The sequence below is a fragment of the Phascolarctos cinereus genome, unplaced genomic scaffold (assembly GCF_003287225.1).
Source record: "Phascolarctos cinereus isolate Bilbo 61053 unplaced genomic scaffold, phaCin_HiC Scaffold_1;HRSCAF=81, whole genome shotgun sequence".
NCBI lineage: Eukaryota > Metazoa > Chordata > Mammalia > Diprotodontia > Phascolarctidae > Phascolarctos > Phascolarctos cinereus.
The window spans coordinates 146,622,547-146,644,163 of NW_027555514.1; the positions used below are offsets into that span (position 1 = coordinate 146,622,547).

General features: G+C 35.2%; 1 protein-coding gene across 1 annotated transcript in view; it reads left to right on the forward strand.

Moving 5' to 3' along the window:
- RSBN1L (round spermatid basic protein 1 like) overlaps positions 1-16,353 on the forward strand; it is a 90,431-nt gene extending 74,078 nt beyond the window's left edge. The window contains 5 exon segments of the mRNA XM_078154532.1: positions 2,124-2,261; positions 5,943-6,085; positions 8,651-8,818; positions 15,007-15,115; positions 15,202-16,353. Of these exon segments, the coding sequence (XP_078010658.1) occupies positions 2,124-2,261; positions 5,943-6,085; positions 8,651-8,818; positions 15,007-15,115; positions 15,202-15,843 (1,200 nt within the window). The 3' untranslated portion in view covers positions 15,844-16,353.
- The last annotated feature ends 5,264 nt before the right edge of the window (positions 16,354-21,617 follow it).

Here is a 21,617-nt window from a genome sequence, read left to right on the forward strand (position 1 = left end):
CTAGTAAATAATGAGAATCATAAAAACCAGTGTATCTCTATCTTAACAAAATAGATTTATTCCTGAAAAGCTTTTTATAAATCACATTTGATATATGAATCCTGTTTTCCTATATTCTTAATTATAAAATCAGAAACATTCAGGCTTTTGGGTCTATCCAAACTCTTAATCCAGAAGAATGTTTCATGTTGTTTACAATTAAAATTAATAGTTGGACTTCAGTTAGGATGCATAGAGTAGAAAAAATTCAGGTACTCCTCAGCTCTTGGGAACTGGATGGACAACACAAAGAATGCAAGATGGTTGGAAACTTCAGTTCTCAGGGAGAGGTATGCATTTATTACTGTGTAAAATGAATTTATTACAATTTATTAAACCTTAAATTTGTAATACTGGTAGGCAAATTTTGGTTTACAGATAACTATAATTCTATGTCATAGTTAACATTGTTTGCCATTAGTATTATAGTGGATAGAGAATTTGACCTGGAGTGAGGAAGTCCAGAATTTAGATTTTGCCTGAGACAATAGCTGTATGACTCTGGACAGGTCACTTAACCTCTTTCTGCCTTAGTTTTCTCACCTGTAAAATAGAGATAAGAACACTTACTTCCCAGGATTGTTGTTAGGATTAAATGAGATATTTGTAAAGTGCTTTTGCAAACATTAAAGCTTGTACAAACTCTCTCTCTCTCTCTCTCTCTCTCTCTCTCTCTCTCTCTCTCTCTCTCTCTCTCTCATATTAACTTAGGATTGTTGTTATAGTTCATGTTTTTTGCAGTATATAGTCTGAATCTTAGACAATCTTGAACAGAATTTTGCTGCTGTATTGGCATTTTACAACAAATGTTGTTGAAGATTAATCAAGTGGAACCTGTGTAATTCCCACAATAGGTACAGGCCAGGGCAAAGTAACAAATATTTATTAAACACTTTTGTGCTAGTCTCTGTGCTAAGCATTAATGGTACAGATAGAAACAAAAGACAGTCCAAGGAGCTTACATTCTGATGGGGGAAAGACAGTATATAAAGGGGAGCTGAAAGGTAGTGGAGGTGAGAGAAGAATTCTGGAGATTCAGAAGTCCTGTCAGGGAGTGGAATGAAGCCAGGTTGGCTTGGGTCCATTATCAAAGTAGACCCTTTTTTCCTTCTCTTGAAGGAGCTTTCCAGTGGGAGGAGGCCAGAGATGCAGAGGGGTATTCCAGGGCTAGAAGGCCCAAGAACTCAGGAGAGTTCTAATGTGAGCAGGTGGCTCAGTCACGTTGGCAGATCCAGATACAGAAGTACAATAGAGAATGGAATGGAGGATGGTGGGTGTAGCTCCAACTCCTGTTCCTGGAAGGAACTCATCAATTGAAGGAGGCAATTCTGCTTGTATTTGTTTTATAGTTATTTGTTATTTTTTAAAAATACTGTGCCTTGTTCACTTAGAGTATATCAACAGTTTGAACAAAGCTAGGTTCTTTTCCTTAAAAGAATGAAATATATATGTGGAAATTAGTAGAATTAAATATTTAAAAGTATAAATAGAATTAAAATGAATCAATATGCTAATTGTGTTCCTGTTTACTTTTAAGGTTACTGTCTATAAGGAATGCTCATTTTCAGTTATATAGGGCTTGTATTGAGGTCTTAACTATTTACCAAACCATTAACACTACAAAAACTTTTCTTTCCCTTTTAGTTTTCAGTTTTCTCTAAAATATTTTTTTAATACAGCTAAGAAGCATAGTAGATGGAATACTAGACCTGGAGTCAGGAAGACCTGAGTTCAAATCTAGCCTCCGACACTATCTTTGTAACCCTGGACGAGTCTCTTAACCTCTCTTTTTGCCTCAGTTTCCTCATCTCTAAATGGGTATTATAAAAATAGCACCTATCTTCCAGGGTTGTTGTGAGGTATCAAGTGAGATGATATTTACAAAGCATTTAAAAAGCACTAGCTAGCTAGTAGTAGATAGTAGTAATATAGTAATAAAATTATTTTGTACTCAGTATGCACTATTACATACTGTATTTCAGAGGGCAGAATTAATTATTAATGATAAAAAAAATACCATTTATTTCCCCTTGAGCATTAAGAAATAAGCATAAGATGATACTAACTCATATTCTTCTTTTTAGGTAAAAAGAACCTATTCCCATGGTACATATCGAGCTGGCCCAATGCGACAGATCAGCTTGGTAGGAGCAGTGGATGAGGAAGTGGGAGATTACTTTCCAGAGTTTCTTGACATGTTGGAAGATTCACCTTTTTTAAAAGTAAGGGAAATTTTAGAAATATATTTATGTGTATGGAATAATTCTCTATGAGGCATAGTGGAAGAGCAGTGAACTTGGAGTCAGACAACTAGATTTGAGTCTAAGTTCTTAGATCTTACAGTTGTGTAACAATAGGAAATTTATTTAATCTCTTTCAGCCTCAATGTCTTTATATGCAAAATGGGGATAATACTGCTTTCATCACCTTCCTTACAGGGTAATTGTGAAGAAAATATTTTGTGAACTAAAACATAAATATAAATGTAAATTATGATGGATGATGATGATGTGAGGGGTATGGTACATTTAGTATTAATGTATAACTGCAAGCTATTGGCTTCAAATTTTTCATTTTACTAAGTATAATAATTTAAAGGTGTTAGAGACACGATTAAAGATTATATGTCATACCTCAAATTTTAGTAGTGTTTGAATTAGAAGAAAATAGAGCCCACAGAAGTAAGCACATATTTTCTCCACTTTCCATTTCTAACAAGCTAATAAGTTATAACTGAGAAGTTAAGCAGTACATCAGTAAATTGTATTTATCAGTTCTTAATTAAGTAATCAGTTTTCCTCTCAATTGTATCAACCCTCTAAATATCATGACTAAGAGAAAATAAAGATGGAGATGGGGTGAGGGGTGGGGAGGAAGCAGTTATATTTGATGGAAAGGGAAATCAGGAGAACTTTGAGGTCTGGTTTTACTACTGCTTAGCTGTATTAGGTTGGGCAAGGTCACATAACTCCAGTTAGGCCTCATTTTCTTACAGCTTTATGGCATGAAAGTAGTTGGCTTAATGAGTGCTTCAGTTTCTTCTTGGGCTGAAATTCATTGACTGCCAACCAAGTGTTGGTACCTATGCCCATTGCCTGTATATCTCAGGAAATAATTTTTACAATTTGTGGGCTGCTGTAGTCATTTAATTATAAGTGGAAGTTACTATCGGTGCTAAGTGACTAGTCATTTAATTGGCATTTCAAAAGTCAGTGATTGACACACTATGAAGCTAAAAGGCTAAGTTAACCCCATAGTATTATGTAACATGAATTTCTCTCAGTTGTACTTACTGTGAATTACATGAATTATTCTGAAATCACTGTCTCTGTTTTCCTTTCATCTTTTCTTTAATCCTTATGTGCTCATTTATCTCTTCCTCCTTGTGAAGGTGGTATCTCTGTGTTGTTCTTCTGTTTCCTTCTCCTAATCCCCTTTTCCTTCCTCCTTTTGTGTTCCAGTCTCATTTGCCTCTTCTCTGCACTCCTGGCCCCTTTTCATCTCTCACTTAACTGGGTATAATGTGGCTCATATTTTAGGTATTTGTTATTAGATACTTGTTACTTATTAAATAAAACGGTTTCATTTTTCCTGTTAAAATCAGGTGAGTTAATTTTTTTGAAAGACACTTTAAGTTGCCTCTTTTACTTATGTAGCCCTCAATTGATTGTCCTAATCTAAGAGATGGCTTCCTCAGTGGGAAGCCAAGCAAAGGCAGACTTTAGTTTGGATTTGGTTTTCTTTTGTCATTATCAGTGAATGAAGCATATCTTAAGTGTTACTTTTTTTTTTAAACTCATATTTTCATTTTTACAGGCATCTACTAATGATCAGGAAATTCTTCTTTCTGATGTTTACTGATTGCTATTGCTATAGCTTATGCAATTTGGGGGAAAATAAACACATAACTCATCCACCCCAAAACAGACAAACACACACTTTAGAACTCTTAAGCTGTCCTTTTATATTTCTCCTCCCTTTCATAGCCAAACTTCTTGAAAAAAGTTGTTTCTTCACTTTCACTCTGCTTTTTCTTTCATTCAGTTCTTAGCCCCTTGCAATCTGACTTTGGATCTCATCAGTCAACTTGAAACTGATCTTTCCAAAGTTTACAGGAATTTCTCAATTGTCAAATCCAGTGGCCTTTTCTCAACCCTCATCTTTCTTGCCGTTGCTGTAGCATTTGTCACTATTATTGCTGTTGACTACACCCTCCTGAATATTCTGTGCCTTGTAGGTTTTCCTGATGTTCTTCCCTCTTGGTTCCTTTCCTAAAGTTTGGCCAATCCTTATTAGTCTTCTTTGTTGGATTATAACTCATGTCTTATACCATATGTGTGGTGATTACCCTAAAGCTCTATTGAGAGCTCTCTCCTTCATGTATTCATATATACTTTATCTTAGTGATTTCCATTACCTCTTGTGGCTTCAATTATTGCTATTCAGATGACTCTTAGGTTTCTTTATCAAGCCTTAGCCTCTTTCCTGAAATCTTTCTGCTTTGCCAGCTGTCTCTCGGACACTTCCAAATGAATGTCTTTCAGGTACTTTAAGCTCAATATATCCAGGACAGAATTCAGTATCTTCCACCCCAAATCAGCCCCTCTTCTGAACTTTACTGATTTTTTTGAAAGTACCACTACTTTTCCAGTCACTCAGATTCATAAACCCAAAGCCACCCCCAACTGCTCACTCTACCTCATCTCTATCTTCAATCAGTTTGACAAGTCTTGATTCTGTTTCCACAACATATCTCACAATTATCTCTGTCTTTCCACTCAGGCCCTTATTAACTGTCACCCAGACTATTGCAGTAGCCTACTGTTTGGTCTCCCTACCTCCAATCTATTCCCTCTTCACTCCTGGCATAGTGCCTTTTCTAATGCTTATGGCTGACCATGTCACTTCCCTGCTCAAAAAGCTCCAGTGGCTCCCTGTTGCCTGTCGTGTGAAATATAAACTTTTCTTGCATTTAAAGTGCTTTACAAGCTGTTCTCAGTCTACTTTTGCACACATTTTTTCTTCTTCATGCTCTCTCTGGTCCAGCCAAATTGGCCTCTTTGTTCTTCACGTGGATGTTCCATTTCCCATGTCTGTGCCTTTGCACAGGCTGTCCCCCAGTGCTTAAAATGTGGTCTTTTCTCATCTCTTGTTTCTTTACAAGTCTCTAAAAGCTCAGAATCAGCACCACCAGAGAAGTTTTTTACCCATCCTGCCCCCCCCTTTTCTAATGACATTTCTCCCTCCCCATTTGCATTGTATTTATTTCCTTGTATTTACCTTGTATGCATTTTGTATCTAGTTATGGACGAACATGCTGTTCACCCAGATTGCATGTCAACTCCTTGAGGGCAGGAAATGTTTTGTTTTTGTCTTATATCTATGTCCCAGTGCTGCACAGAATTTCTGGGGGAGAATGAATGAATGAATGAATGAATGAATGAATAAATAAATAAATATGTGTGTATATATATACATACACACACACACACACACATACATATATATGCACACATACACACACACACACACCTGTGTGTGTGTGTGTGTGTGGTGTGTGTGTGTGTAGTAAGTACTTAATAAATATGTGGATTAGTTGAAAACTAAATACCTAAAGAAGGTAGGAAAATTATTAAGAACTATTTGACAGATTTCTAAAACCACTTTTTCAGACCATATCCAGAAACATGAGTGTGCATGTATGTGTGTGTGTGTGTGTGCGCATGTATATGTGTATATGTGTATACAGATATCTATCCATATAAAAATAGAGCTGCCACAAAATGTGTATTGTCGATCTATCTAGATGGTATGCATTTTGTGGTAGTCCTATAATCCTATGATTTAGAGCATATTTGAAAATATACTTTGAAATCAGTTTTAATATAAATATTTCTCTCTAGTGTACACTGCCATGGGGAACACTGTCTAGTCTAAAATTAGAGAGCCGGAAAGATAGTGATGATGGTCCTATCATGTGGGTACGTCCAGGAGAACAAATGATCCCTGTGGCTGACATGCCAAAGTCACCTTTCAAAAGGAAAAGGTATGTTGGACCCTAGTTTTGTTGTCCACATGGTATTTCCATACTACATAAATTATTTTAGGAATGTATGCTAAAATAAAAGTGTACTAATTTAATTTTTAAAAAGATCAAGAAGATACCCTTAACTTTAAAAGATAATGTGAAAAGTGGCAGTGTGGTACATATAGTGGATTTGGTATCAAGATCTGGGTTCAAATTTTGACTCTGTTATTTGCATATAGAATGGCCTTAGGCAAGTCACTAAATCTCTCTTGGCCTTAGTTTTTTTTTTTTCCGCTTGAAAAATGGGGCAGTTAGAGTAGATAACTCTAAGTGTCTGAGCCTGAGAACATAGGTAGGTCCTAACTTATGAATGGACTATTGATTCTTTAGAACCTTGAAAACATTTTTACATAGAAGTGGTAAGTGGAATCCAAGTTCCCAGACTTATCTAATGAATCTGACATATAATAAATATAGGGAATTAGTACTCTATAAATACTACTAATTGTATACTTTTATTTCATCCATATTCCACATTAGGAGGGGCATCATGATGTGATAGACAGGAAGCTGGCTTCAGAATTAGGAAGACGTGCATTTAAGTTCTTCCTTGTATATGCACTGATTCTGTGAGTCTGAGAAAATTGCTTACCCATTAGCCTCAGGCAAATCTCCAAGATTATGTAAGTTATAGATTAGATACTGATCCACATTGGTAGAAATGAGGTCCTTATTCCCCATGAGTGCCTTCCACTGAAGAAATCACACGTCTAACAAATAAAATTTAAAAATAGTTTATGCAGAAGGCAGCATGGCCTAGGGTAGAAAGGAGCTAGCCTTGGAATCAGGAAATCCTGGTTCAAGTCCTGCATCTGTCAGACATTCATCGTGTGGTGATAGGCAAATTACATATTACTCAGTGCCTCAGTATCTGTCCTAAGACTGTTAGTTAGCTAAATTGCATCTTATACAAGGAGTTGCAGATTTAGATCAAAAACAATACATTAAATAGATTTTTGTGGACTACTCTGGAATCAAGCAACTATTTGTATAACATTGTTTCTGTGGGAAAATGTGTTTTAGGGAACATTTGCGTATCTCTAGCTAACTGACTGCATCTAGCACCACACCCTAACAACCTCTTGCTTCCTGGGAAGGTATCTTCTAGTGACTGCTAAGCATGGCAACTTAAGATATAATTTATTCTTTGGAGGGAAATGTAAGGGTACTGCCTGTCAAAGACCAGCTATTTTTAGATGGAATATTGTAAATTCAGCATTCTAAAGTCAGAGAGCTTCCTGTATTGTGTTTAAACTTCAAGTATTGGGAGAATACAAAGTAGGAGAATGTAGTTTCTGAAATTTGCAGTTTGGCTAATGTAAGGGCATTACTTTCTTCATTTCTGTAACTCCATAGGGTAATAAATATAGAGTTGGAAGCCACCTCAGAGATCATCTTGTCTCCAGACCTCTCATTTTACAGAGATGTATGATAGAATATTTTTAATATTAGGACATCTGTGATAGTTGTTATAGTAGCATTTCTGCTTGTCTAAAATCCTCTATTTATGACACATTTCTTTAGAATTGTGTCATCTAATGAACCCATCACATAGTTTCTTGACACTTTCTCTGTTTTGTCAACATGAATTTTGATCAGGCTAGTGAAATATATTTAGAAAGTTGATACCCTGTGGTGCTGTGGCTATAGGTGATAAAAAGGTCAGACTATCTATCCATTGCTGGTCTTTTCCCCCCAAAACTGTGCACTACTACACAATGCTGTTCATTAATAGATAACTAGTAAGTTGTGTTTTGTCCTTGTTCAGATAAACTTATTTATAGGACATACACAACTTTAATAATAATGGAAGGTAACATGTAACATCACAGTAAGTTATTCCAGTTTGATTAGAAAAAATAAAATTTCATTCAGCTTCTAGGCAATGAGTTCATTGAAATAAAAGATATCATACAGTACAGTGTTTGTTGATAGCTCACTTTACCAACACCAGAAAATAATTCAGAACATGCCTTTGTATTTACTAGTACCATCAAGTTTATTACTCATGAAAAACATTCTTTCTTATTAAAGTGGTTTTTGCCTGTTGATAAAAACATTCATTTGCACACTCCATGAGATAAACGATCAGAGATTCACATGGCATATGAGCATATTGGGGGACTGGTCTCATATGTTCTGGGGTAAATATACCCAACCTGGAAAACATCCAAACTATAGAGAAATTCAGGTAACAGTATTTTTCTCTGTTACCTGCTTCTTACAGATTTACACATTGTGCTATCCTTTGTAGCCTCAGAAGATAAAAATTTAGAGAATGATTAAAAAAATTGTGGAGAGGGGCAACAAGGCAGTGAGGAAGGATTTGAGAATAGGTGATTTTTAAAAGTTTCAGGTCTGCATTACATAAATGATTATTAATCATTGCTGTGTTGTTGCTAAGTAACCCTTTTAAATATACTTGAAATGTGTGTTCTTTTGAACCCTCTCTATAAAATGAAAGAAGTCACCAAGGATGTGTATATGTTGTGTTTTGTTGGTTTAAAAAAAAAAACAACACAGAACTACCAATGAAATAAAAAACCTGCAGTACCTACCTCGAACTAGTGAGCCCCGTGAAATGCTTTTTGAAGACAGGACACGAGCCCATGCAGATCACATAGGACAAGGCTTTGAGCGACAGACCACAGCTGCTGTTGGAGTGCTGAAGGCTGTGCACTGTGGGGAGTGGTAAGTAACTGATTTTGTTTTATTGGAAAGACTTTTTTAGCCTGTCAGAAATAGTTGTTTGAGAAGAATTAGCTGCTGTCACTTATTTTTCCCAGCAAATTTTCTGTTATAAACATTATGATTATTCTTTGATAATTGCCCAAAAAAAAGAGGTTGTAGTTTCTTTCCTGTTTGTCTATCTTAACACTTATGCAGATGGATAAAGTAGTACCTTTTCCATGCCTTTATGGACATTTCTAATCTTTGTGGGATGAGGGAAGCCATGAAGACTATTCTACCCATTTGTTTTATACCTCTGAAGCTGTCTTGTCTGAAATTCTTATCTGCTCTGACAAAGTTAGCTTTCTGATAGGAGATAACTAGATAATTATTCCGAAAGGCTGTTTTTGGAGATTTTCAGGTAGCAAGATGTCTGACAGTATAAAAAGAAATAAGACTTTGATTTTTATCAAAAAGGCCTACTTGTTGAGACTTTTAAAATGAAGCCTATATAAATATATGTATGTATGTAGATATGAAATGTTAACACATCTTGTAAAATGTATACACTTTCCAAGAGGTCCAAAAAGAGGTTAGCTTAGTGGTTTAACTTTAGTCCCAGAAACTCAGTAAGACAGTAAGTCATACCACCTGAAAGCAAAATATAAATAAAGCAAAAAAATAAAAATGTCTTTTAATTATGTTGAATTGGAGAACATCCAGTCTGTTTTCTATTCATATAATCTAATTCATCTCAAGAAAGAAGACACCATTACAAATGGAGAAGCTTATGAGGATGAAGAGTGTCATCCAAGAGGTGATGTTTAGTGTCAGACCTCTTAATGGGGGCCAGTGAATGCTCTTCATTATCATGACTTGACAGTAGTGAATGAGTGAAGGAGTAAAATCATCTTAACACACTCACTTTGTTTTTGTTGTAATATTCAACTGAAGTTGTGGTTTTTTAAAGTTAATAAAATCAATGTAAAAATTAATAAAATAATTAAACAATTTGTTAATGAATAGTAATTTCCTTTCTAATAGTATAATATTATTTTCTCTCATTTTTTACCTCTTCCCTCAAACACCAAGGATGTTTCTCTATATTAAATATTAAAAAGTAGATTTAACATGGTTATATTAATATTTATGCTGGCTGTCCAGTTTGATCAGGTAGATTTTTTTTTAATTTACTGAGATTTAAACAATTATTACTTGATTATTTGTAGTGTAACATATCATGCCAGAATATGGTAGTCTGCTTACAAAAATAATAGAATTTGAAACTAAACTTTTTCATACTAGAATTAACTGTAAAATTATTTTAATGAAATTGCTAATGTTTCTGTGATATTTGTCTTGAAAAAACATTTCCAAGTAAGGAAAGTGAATGCTTTCATATAACAATGCATGTGTGTTTGAAGGGCTTATGGGTGGAAATATTTTGGAGGTGAAGAAAGGAACTGCAAAAATATGAGACTTGTTGAAGACTGTTTGGTCAATTGGTATGGCCCATTATTTCCAGTATATAATTGGATATTCAAAAACAATTGAAGAATTTAATTAGGTAACAACAGTATTAGAATGTACTTTAATGAAGTAAGTTTGTGGACAAAATTGGATTTTAAAAAATGTCCTGGGGCAGCTAGTGGCATTGTGGATAGGGTGCCACCCTGTAGTCAGGAGGACCTGAGTTCAAATCCAGCCTCAGACACATAACACTCACTAACAGTGTGACTCTGGGCAAGTCACTTAACCCCAATTGCCTCACCAAAAAAAAAAATGTCCCATAGGCTTTGCAGAATACTTAAGATTTTTGCTTTCAGATGCTTTTTCTACTCTCTTGGTATTTTCTTCTTTATCATAAATCTAGATTTTTCATTCACTTTTGTTGTTACTGAACTGACTTGATGGGAGGGTTGGAATATAGTTCAAAGAATAGATTATCGTTTTGTAATCCTGTAAATGTAATCTTGGTGTGAAGCCTTTTTAATTGAGCTGATTGTTCTGCTTCAAACTATTTTTAAACATCTTTAGTATCCATTTTATAGAGGTATTGTTCCAATAGCCATATAATAGTACATAGGTAGAGATCTTTTAGCTCTAATAGGTGCTGTCTATGCATACCAGTAGGAATTAACATAATATATGCTAAACTTAAAAATTACCATTTTCACTTTGACCTCCGTATCGCCCCTTGTCATGAAATACCTTTGGGTATTTGGAGTGGGGAAGAAAATGGAGGTAGAAGCTCGGGTGAGGAGAACAAACCTTGAAGTTTTTCTTTTCCTTAGTAGCTGCATCCCTCCTGAAATGATTGCGAAATCATCACCTTTCACCTATGCTACTCTAATTGCTTCCTAATTGGTCTTCCTGTCTATAGTTACAATCTTTTTTCTGATTTCCATTTTGTATCTCAAAGTGCCTGATGATCTTCTCCACCGGGATGTATCACAGGCACCTGAAGTTTACCATGCTTAAAACAAAACTCATCTTTCCCTCTAAACTCTTGCTTCTTTCAAACTTCCTTATTTTTGTTGAGGGTACCACTCTTCAACCAGTTGCTCTTGTTCATCACCTGACATTTCTCTCTCTATCATCTTCCAGCCTTCCCCTAACTCCCCTTGATTCTGTCTTTACAGCATTTCTCATATCTATATTTTTCTGTTTCTCTCTTCATAGGGCCATTGCCTCTCTTCACTCACCTATACTCTTCCCCCTAGTTCTCATCTGCCAAAATCTTAGCAGGGCTTAGATCTGACCACATCACTCCATTTCTCAGAAACCTACAGGGGCTCCTTTTAAGAAAAGATAGAAACTCGGCTATTTGTTTAAGGCCTTCCATCAGGTGCCTCTAACCTATGTTTCTCCTTTACATTCTATCCAGATTTAACTGTCAAGCTGTAACTGGAACTTTACGTTGTCTTCCCCCTCTGAGAATTTTATAAATTATCCCCATGGTATCCCCATGGCTGGGATTATATTCTTTTGTCATCTTTACTTATCCTAATCCTTCTTTCAGGGCTGCATGAAGCTTTCTCTGTTACCAGTCTCCACCTCCCTCCATTTACTCCACCTAGCAGCTGAAAGTCATCTCTTACTTCCGAAATTACCTTATACTATAAATATCTGCAAATATATTGTATCTTTCTGGTAATGTGTAAGCTCCTTATTGTTTTTGGCTTTTCTATTCTCTGTGCATAGCAATAACTTTTAGGTGGCTGAACTGAATTTTAGAAAACCTGTGTATTGAGACCTGTGAGGAAACTGAAAAGTAGCATGATAAAATATTAGTTTAGATTCCCATTCTGCTACTTACTGAGCAGTTCACTTCCGATCTTTTGGCTTTGGTTTCTTCATCTGTAAAACAAGAAGTTTATGAGAGAGATGATCTCTAAGGTAAGGTCACTTCTAGTTCTAAATCCTGCTTTACTTCTTTCAGATAGTTTCAGGCAGGACTGATTAGCTGTGTTGCAAATGGCTTTATCACATTGTTACAAAATTGTAACAGAGATTTGAATTAATAAACATCTTTTTTAAAAAAAATATAGATTACTTCTAGGAAACTTAAAGGACTATATTTATTCTGTAAGGTGAAATTGTTTACTTAGATTGCTTCCTTCCTAAGATCTAGCCTGGTGATATGGTTACTAGAATTTTAAAAATAAAGTAAAAGTTGAACCAGAGGGCATTTGATGTATTTTTCTAAAAGCATAAAAGAGAACAAAAGGACAGTTAATAAGAAATAGACAAATAAGACAACTTTGAAAATAGCACGCTTAATTTATTATGTAGTTAAAAAGAAAGTTCTACATTGTACAATTCCCTTCTTTTTTATGTAGTATATAGAAATGCTCACATTGTGTTTAAGTTCATAATAAAATGTTAAAATCTGTAGTATTAGTTATTTGAGGCATTAAGAGATTAAGTGACTTACTCAGAGTCACATGTATCAGGACTTGGAGCATGGTATCTGCTGTGAACCTAAGAACCATTTATTTATATTTTTGCTTTGCAAAAATGAATTTGAATGTTGAAGCAACCACTGACACATGAACTTTTAGTAATACCTGCAGGAAATTAGAGAATGAGGTAAGTAGTGAATTTGCTATACAACTTGAGTCCCCTAATGCTTATTCTTAGTTAGGCACAAGCATATATTATACCTGTGATTAAAGCTGTAAGGGCAGTACACCCAGGCGCATTCTTATCTAAATTTTGTATTCCTCCAAACTTAGCATAATGAGAGCCCTCCACACTGTAATGCTTAATAAGTACTTGTTAAATTTGAGTATATTCACCTTTTGAGGAATACAGAAGGATCAGTTATAATCATCTCAAGAAATTATTTTCAAAGTATGGCCTGATTAAAATGTTCTTGGGTTGGTCCCTCTCCCCTTTATCCCTTTTCATTATAATTATTCATTATATTCTATTTACATTTTCCTAACATGAAATACCGTTAATTATTTTTCTTTATTAACAAAAAAAAATACACCCTTCTTCCTCCCCATAAAGAATTTTGGAATTTGAAGCAACCAGCTGACAAATGAATTTTTTAGTAATAACTTAGGGTAAATTAGCAATTTGCCTCTGAGGGGGCACCTAGGTGGTGCACAGTGGATAGAACACTGGCCTTGGAATCAAAAAGATTCATTTTTTTTAGTTCAGATTTGGTCTCAAGACACTAACTGTATGACCCTGGGCAAGTCATTTAACCCTGTTGCCTTAGTTCCTCATCTGTAAAATGAGCTGAAGGAAATGGCAAACCCCTCCACTATCTTTTCCAAGAAAACCCCAAAGGGCATCATGAAGGATCAGACGCAACTGAAAAATAACTGAATAGCAGCAACATGCATTTGTAGTGAGCATACATCCTGGATTTCCAGGTTAGTATGAATTTCAAGAAAAGAAGGTGGATTTTTCTTTAAGTTTTGCAAAAAGAATATCCTTTTCAGATTATCTACTTTTTAGTTTGGAAAATACTGTCACTGCTTATATTGTATACTAGTTAGGAGTTAACACTTAAAGTACCTAGAACCTACATACTGTGAAGCCTTTCTAATTTATAATGATTGGGAAGAAAGGCTAGAGTGTGTTGGTCTGAATTATAAATGAAGTTTTATTACTTTCAAATATACTAGAAGCTGGGATGAGATACAACCTGTGTTAGATAGTAGTTTTGCTTTAATAAATATGTTATCAATTCAGTGATTTTTTTCATAAACATTGGTTTGGGTACTTAAGGATACTTTTCCCTCTTAAATAGTATAAACATTGTTATTATTAAATTGTTTACATATTAATTTGATTACAAACTTTTGCATACTGTGCAGTTACTCCCTTTGGAAATTTCTCCAAATTTCTTGTCCTAGTTAGTCAGGTTTTACTGTATGAATTGATGGCATGAGAATTTTACTGTTGCATTAGGCTTTTGGTTAGGACAGAACCTGAATTTGAGGGTCCTGTAGAGTAGGTGATACTGGTGGGAGCCTGTTAAGGGAGTGAGAGGGAATTAATTACCTCTTGGGATGCCCAATGGCTTCTGGCCATGACCAGGTGCAACAGCTTGCTTTAGGCAGGCACTGGGATTGTATATTGCCAGGTATGAGTTCTTTTCCACTGCAGTAATTATGCTGATATGCTTCCCACATAAATACCTCCCTTTTCCTTAGTCAGATGTTGTGGGATTTTTTATTTTTTACCTTGATGTAGAATTAGTCTGCCTCTACGATTCTTTCTTATGTCTTGCTGTTCATAAAGCTGAAGATATGTAGGGCAGTGACATTATTTCTTCAGGGATCTCTCTCTCTCTCTCTCTTTCTCTCTCTCTCTCTCTCTCTCTCTCTCTCTCTCTCTCTCTCTCTCTCTCTCTCTCTCTCTCTCTCTCACACACACACACACACACACACACACACACACACACACACGATGTATTTGTTTTGATTTATTTTTAGTAGCTGGTCAGTCATAGTTGGAAGACTGGTTAAGTTGAAACGGACCATTGACTCCCCTTGTTTAATTCTTACAAAGAAATCTTTTAAGATGCATTCTATAATAACATACATGTTTCTTATAAGATTTTTGTTGTGGCCCAAATTTGCTTTTATTTTGGCTAAAGGCTCTGAATTAGTTGGGGTAGGGGGAGGAGAGATGAGGAGTGAACAGAAATGATGGTGGGAATTCTTAACTCTAATTTTCTTTTCTAGGCCCGATCAGCCTCGTATTACCAAAGATGTAATTTGTTTTCATGCTGAAGATTTCTTAGAGGTAGTTCAACGAATGCAGTTAGATTTGCATGAACCTCCACTGTCTCAGGTGTGTTGTATATCATTCTACTCTTCTCAGGCTAGTTTCTTCATGGAACAGGTTTCTTATTTTGTTCCCTTTTTCCTTTTCTCTAGTGTGTCCAGTGGGTTGATGATGCAAAACTTAATCAACTTCGAAGAGAAGGCATTCGCTATGCCAGAATTCAGTTATATGATAATGATATCTACTTCATTCCAAGGAATGTTGTACATCAGTTCAAGACTGTTTCAGCTGTATGCAGTTTAGCATGGCATATTCGGCTCAAGCTGTATCATTCCGAGGGTGATGCCTCTCAGAGTGCAGATACTTTGGAAGTAGGCACTTCAACAGATCATGTGTCGTCAGTTCTTGGACTTCATACTGACAGCATAATTTGTACTGTAAGCAAAACCACCTCGGATTCCAATTTTTCAGACAAACTGCCTACTAAGTATGAATTTCAACAGATTAAACATGAACCTTTTTCATCTGTAAGAATTAAAGAGGAAACTGTAAAAGTTAACATTCTTGAAAAAACTACAGCGCCTAATAATTTGGACAGTCAGAATATTAAAACAAAGTTGGATCATGTTGAATTTACAGAATTTAAAATTGGTATGGACTCTAAATTTGAAAATAGTAGCAAAAATTTAAAAGAAAAATTGTGCCCTGGAAGTCATGTAAGTTTAGATGACACAAGGCAGCATAGTTCAGCACATCCAAGTTTGGATAGAAAAGATGATGACATTTTGTGCTAAATTTGTACATACAGTTTTAAATTCTTTTTTAAACTTAATGACATAATAATGTAAAGATTCACAAAATTCTGAAAGCAAGCCAATGCCTTGCTTTCATATCTGTAACAGAAAATAGTCGATGTAGCTTTGTAACATTCCTCAGTGCCTGTCCATAACTGTGAAGTATCAAAGCACTTAGGGCCAGATGCACTGTAAACACTGCAGGTTTAACATAAAGAAATCTTTAAAATCATTTGAGTTGTAGGTTTTAGAGTAGAGCTGACATTAACACACACACACACACACACACATATATATATATATATATATATATATTATATTTTTTTTTTTTTGTAAGATGAGCCAGAATTCTTTTTGACAATTCAAGGCTTTTCCATAGAGCTTATTTATACCAGTTCTCCCCCCCCCATTTTAATGTGTCAGCACTGTAGTGTAAATAGCTTTTTTAAAAAAATCTTTTTAGTGATTTTTACTGAAATGTGAGCCACTTAATAAAGGTTCATAATAACAGATTTGTTTTATTGTTGGGTCTGCAAAAAAGACTTATTGAAAATTCAGTTAAATCATTTCATTGATCTATAATGTTTTTATTGCTGGTATATATCCATTTAGAAGTGGTAATGGAATGGAAATGTACTCATTCAAATCTAGTGAATATTTAAATTTCCCACTCTGGAGAAGCTTTTTTTTGTTTCAGTTATAAGATTCAGTTATAAGAACATATATGTATGTGTGTACCATACTTTGCACAATTTTTTTAAAGTGGCTGAGTAAGGTGAGAATTTTGAGATGTTTAGGCACTGCTATCTGGAACATACTTTTTCATATTTAAATTCAGCATTAAGAAAATTAATAGAATCTTAATGTGGAAGATTGGGAAGAACAAGATCTAAACCAGTGTCATACTGCTATAACTGAGCAAGTCATGTGGCATGCCCACATATCTTGTTGGTGCACAGAATTACTTACAATCTGCAGTAGAGAAAATTTCTGATAGTAATTTGTAGAGCACTAAGTCCTTTGTGAGTAAGAATATCCAGTTACTTTAATTTTTATTGTAAGGTGCAATTAAAATCCCCTTTTATATTTTTCTGGAGTGTAGGGGGAAAATATAGTAAATGGTGGGAAAATATTAAAACAATAATTAAACTTCTAGATCCAGGAATGGTCACTTTTACTTCTTCTGGTGTGGTACCTCTTCCATTTCAGGGGCTTGTTTGCCACTCCTGGAAGGCAAGTGACTCAGATAACTGACTTGGCAAAGGAAAGCTCTAGGTAGTAGCTGATTTGGAAAAATAGCTTGGGCCCCACATACCTAGAACAGTAATCTATTTTCAGTTAGAGATAAAGCTGAACTCAGAAGGGTGGGCTCTTTGCCAAAATAACAACTGTGTCATAACAAATAGCATTTGGAACTGCCACCATTAAAAATCAATGTCCAACTTGTTAAATTTAAGTGAAAACTGTAATAGATTTCCACTCATACTTTGTTGCAGATTGTTTCCATAGCTCTTTACTTGGCTTTGGATGTTTAAGTATTACATTTGTTGAAGACAGATCTTCTGTCCTTTTATCCAGGTCTTATTTGTGACTAGTGCTCCCAGTTCCAGTGGCCGCAATTCCCACCTTCATGTATATCAAGATAACCTTTACAACTGCTGACCTTCCTAGGAAAGAGATATGGCACTATGCATGACAGTGGACTGCAAAAGTGGTTTCAGTTCTGCTAGTTAGATTAATAGCTACACAGCAGGGAGCATAGGTTTGGGAAAGACTGGAACTTTAGGAGAAATTAGTACCTTAAGACAAAACGTTTAGTGAAACAGGGAAAACAGAGGTGGTGGTAAATTATGATATTGTCAATACCTATATATACAGCTAAATCATTTTTTTCTCCACCCTTCCAAAAATTTTCCCCATCTCCTGCTCCAAAGTAAACCAAGTATTTTGGCAACTTTTTCGGAGAAAAAAAATTAACCCACCAAGATGGGAAGAGAAGAAGGAATAAAGTTAAAACATGTTTTCCTTTTAATTATTGGGGAGGAGGAGTTGATATATTTAGCAAGATTTGATTTTTTTTTCCAGTTAGAAATGGCTACTTAGTTCTTAGGTCTTTAAGTCTTAAGATTATTTACACTGCAATAAAATGCCTTTAGATTCTCCAAAATTTATGAGCCTTAAAACTTTTCAACTTATAGGAAGGCAAGGAAGGCACACCTAAAAGCAGCCCATAATGGTTGTTTTTTAAGATATCTTCCTGTATATGCTATAGTTAAACCTCTCTGTATTTTGATAATTTAATCATTCTGTTAAATGCATACATCCCTATGGAGGTGAAATGCAAAGATTCAAGGGGTACAGAACTTCCTCTGTGGCCCTGCCACAGCCTTGTACCTTGATCATTCCCCTTATCTTGCTGGGGGTGGTAATAATGACAAAAACACCTTCTGAGTGACACAGTTTGAGATCCTGTGGACTACATTTTGTGGCAAATAAATATTTTCATTTTTTAATGCTGTTAATATGGTCTCCCAGTTATAGTACATTCCATTTCTCTAACTATCAGAGTATATAATTTTCTTTGCATCCATTTGTCATTTCATCCACCATGTGAAATATTCAGATCACTAAAGGTATAAAAGATATTTCCTAGGTTGGTTATATGCTCAGCTATGGGTGCAGCATTGTTAAATATTAAATTGATAAACAGACCTCAGAAAAAATCCCTAGGTACCTTACTGATATCATCTACAATTCCCTTTTATGATTTATATAAGTTATATGCCTGTATTTCATACTCAGGTTAGCTAACATAAGAATCAAACACTTGTGGTACTTAGTTAAAAGCTTTAATGAAGCCATATTCATATTCAACACCCCCCCACCCCACCCCCAGGTCACTAAGGTTGTTGACCTCCTCAATAAAGAGAGATTAGGTTGGTCTAGCACAGCTTTGTGTGTGTTTGTGTTTTTTGTAAAGGTTCTGGTCTTCATTTACTCATTTTGTACATAGATTTCCTTTGCTTTGAATCATTCCTCTGATACAGTGTAGTATCACTAGATATTAAAGACAGGTAAACATTGAAAGGGTTTGACAGGGCTATTGAAATTTCAGTTTTTCCTAAGTATTCCTAAGTATAAAACTCTTTTGCTAGTACAGGGGAAGTATATTTATTTTTAATGGAAACTTTCTTATATTTATTCATGTTATCTAGTTATACTTCTGTCATATTTGGGGGCAGACTTTTCATGTAACATGAATACTTAAAAACAGTTTTGATTCTATTAGGGAAGGCACTAGTCTTATCTTTGGATTTTGAGAGGACTCACCTTTCAATAACTGCTAAAATCTTGGTAACTAATCTTTTTTTATGTTTATGCTTTGTAATTGTTTCCTACATCTTCAGTATCTTGTTTTTGCCTCATCATCTCTTTCTAATTCTTGTTAGTTGGCAGAATTTAAGCATTCTAGATAATGTGCTTTCTTTCAATCAAGTCAAGATTATTTATTGTGTTTTTCCATTGATCTTAAAAGTAAGCTAAATATTCTTATTAATCTAATTACACTCAGTGTTTGATTATTGTGCTAATGGCAGGGAGCAATATCCAGGATAATCCTAAATTGTATATAACCATGACTTAAAGTGTAAGTAATGGGGGAGCCACTGGGATGGTTTGACAGAACATGTTTCCTTCCCCCTAAAGCAGGTTATAATCACTACCACTCACCCAGAAAAAATAAAAGCACTACTTAGGATGCCCTGGAAATGCTAAAAAAGTAGCCAGATGATTTTTGCCCACTGAGTGGTAGCCCATTGCATAGTAGACTCTCCCTCTTCCAACTGAGATGCTAGATGATATATAAAAAATAATTCATTTCCATTGCATTTTGTACTTGTATCAGAATAGTTATGGGTGATGTTTTAGATATTTATAACACTTGCAATAAAATTCATCCTTTGAGGAAGGACTTAACTCAGAGTCTAAGTCTATTCAGCTTTACTCTTTTGTCTTTATGGAGTCTCCTTATTTACCACTTGATACATAGACAATAGGCATATCTCGGCAGTAATCTAGTCCAATACCAGCATTTTATAAATGGGGTAACTGTTGCCTAGAGAGATTGTGACTTGTCCATAGAAAATGTTAGGAAGTTCAAATCTGAACCCAGTTCATTTTTCTTAGGTCCCACCTTTAGGGTGGGGAAAGGTATTTTAATTTCAAGTGTCTTTCCCAGTTCTTCCTGAGCTATAGTCTGCATTGTGGAATAAGTACAGACACCATTAACAGAGAATGATAATAAAGAATTAAGATTTAATACTGTACTGATGAACCTCAATGGGATAATCAGTCTAAGGATGAATTGGCTATAATATTAGAAATCTGGTTCCTTTCACAGAGGTCAGTCTGTCTATGTCTTATTCTGTTTTATTCTTTATTTTTCCATAAATCTTCCACAGAAGATCCACTTAATATCTCAAGGATACCAGCAAATGTTAAAGGTCATCCAAAATGGTACTATCTGTTACCATTTCTTTTTGCAATATAATTGATCCACTTGCCACTTGTAGTCATAATTTATCTAGGATATTGTATTTTATGCCATTTCCCCCACCCACATCATTTTAATATTCAGCGTATTTTTGCCTAGCATACATTTTCCCATTGATTTGTAGTTATATCACCAGAAGAATGCTGGTGTTAGAGATGACTTTCTCTAAGACTGCTGCAGTTGGGGATTATTGTTTTCATCTTTCTGTCTCCTTTAAACAATTTCCAAAAATGTTGTCCAACCAAATCTGCTTCTGTTCAAGTCTGAACCCAACTTGACAAGATACACACACACACACACACACACACACACACACACACACACAAAGTTTTGATCACATATATAGATATGTATGTGATCTATACATATCTATACATACATATACACATAAAGAGGTTTATGTATGTGTGTACATGTTTATGTGTATGTACAAAACTGGGTCAATGGATTTAACTTTTGATCTACTTCAGTCTAACCATCCACACTGGAAAAGCAAGCAAATTCCTATGGACTTTACTAGAAAGTGTTTATGGTATACTAATTAGAAATATTTAGAAAACCTTGGCTGCCCTCAGTAGGTAATTATTTAGATTTTAAACAGGAATGCTTTAATATTACTAGCAGACACCTTAAAGCTTTCCTTTTGTTTTATATCTCACAATGTCAGTATTCATTGGATCCTAGAACCTTGTAAAAATTTGTACATGTAAGTGACACCCTGGAGTAGCTAAGTGGTACAAGGATAGAGCACTGGGCCTAGAGTCAGGAAGACCTGAGCTCAAATATCTCCTCAGACACTAGCTATGTAACCCTAGGCAAGTCACTTAACCCTGTTTGCCTCAGTTTCCTCACCTGTAAAATGAACTGGAGAAGGAAATGGCAAACTACTCTGATATCTTTGTCAAGAAAACCCCAAATGGGGTCATGAACATGGTTGGACATGGTTGAATAACAAGTGACATCTAATTTGAGGAGAACCTTGGGGTTGTATTTTGGTCTACAAATTCAGATGTATAAATTATAAATATCAGTGGAATCTTGTTTTTGCTCTGTGATTTTCAGTCTATGAAATCATAAAGATGTGATAGTGAAACCCTATTTGTTCATATACACCAGTTTCTGTCAAGGCAGTCTCAGGGTGTCTACATACATCATTCTTAAAAGAATTGATGTAGATGAAAAAAGCATATAGGTTGGTGACTAGCTGATATTTTGGTTATTT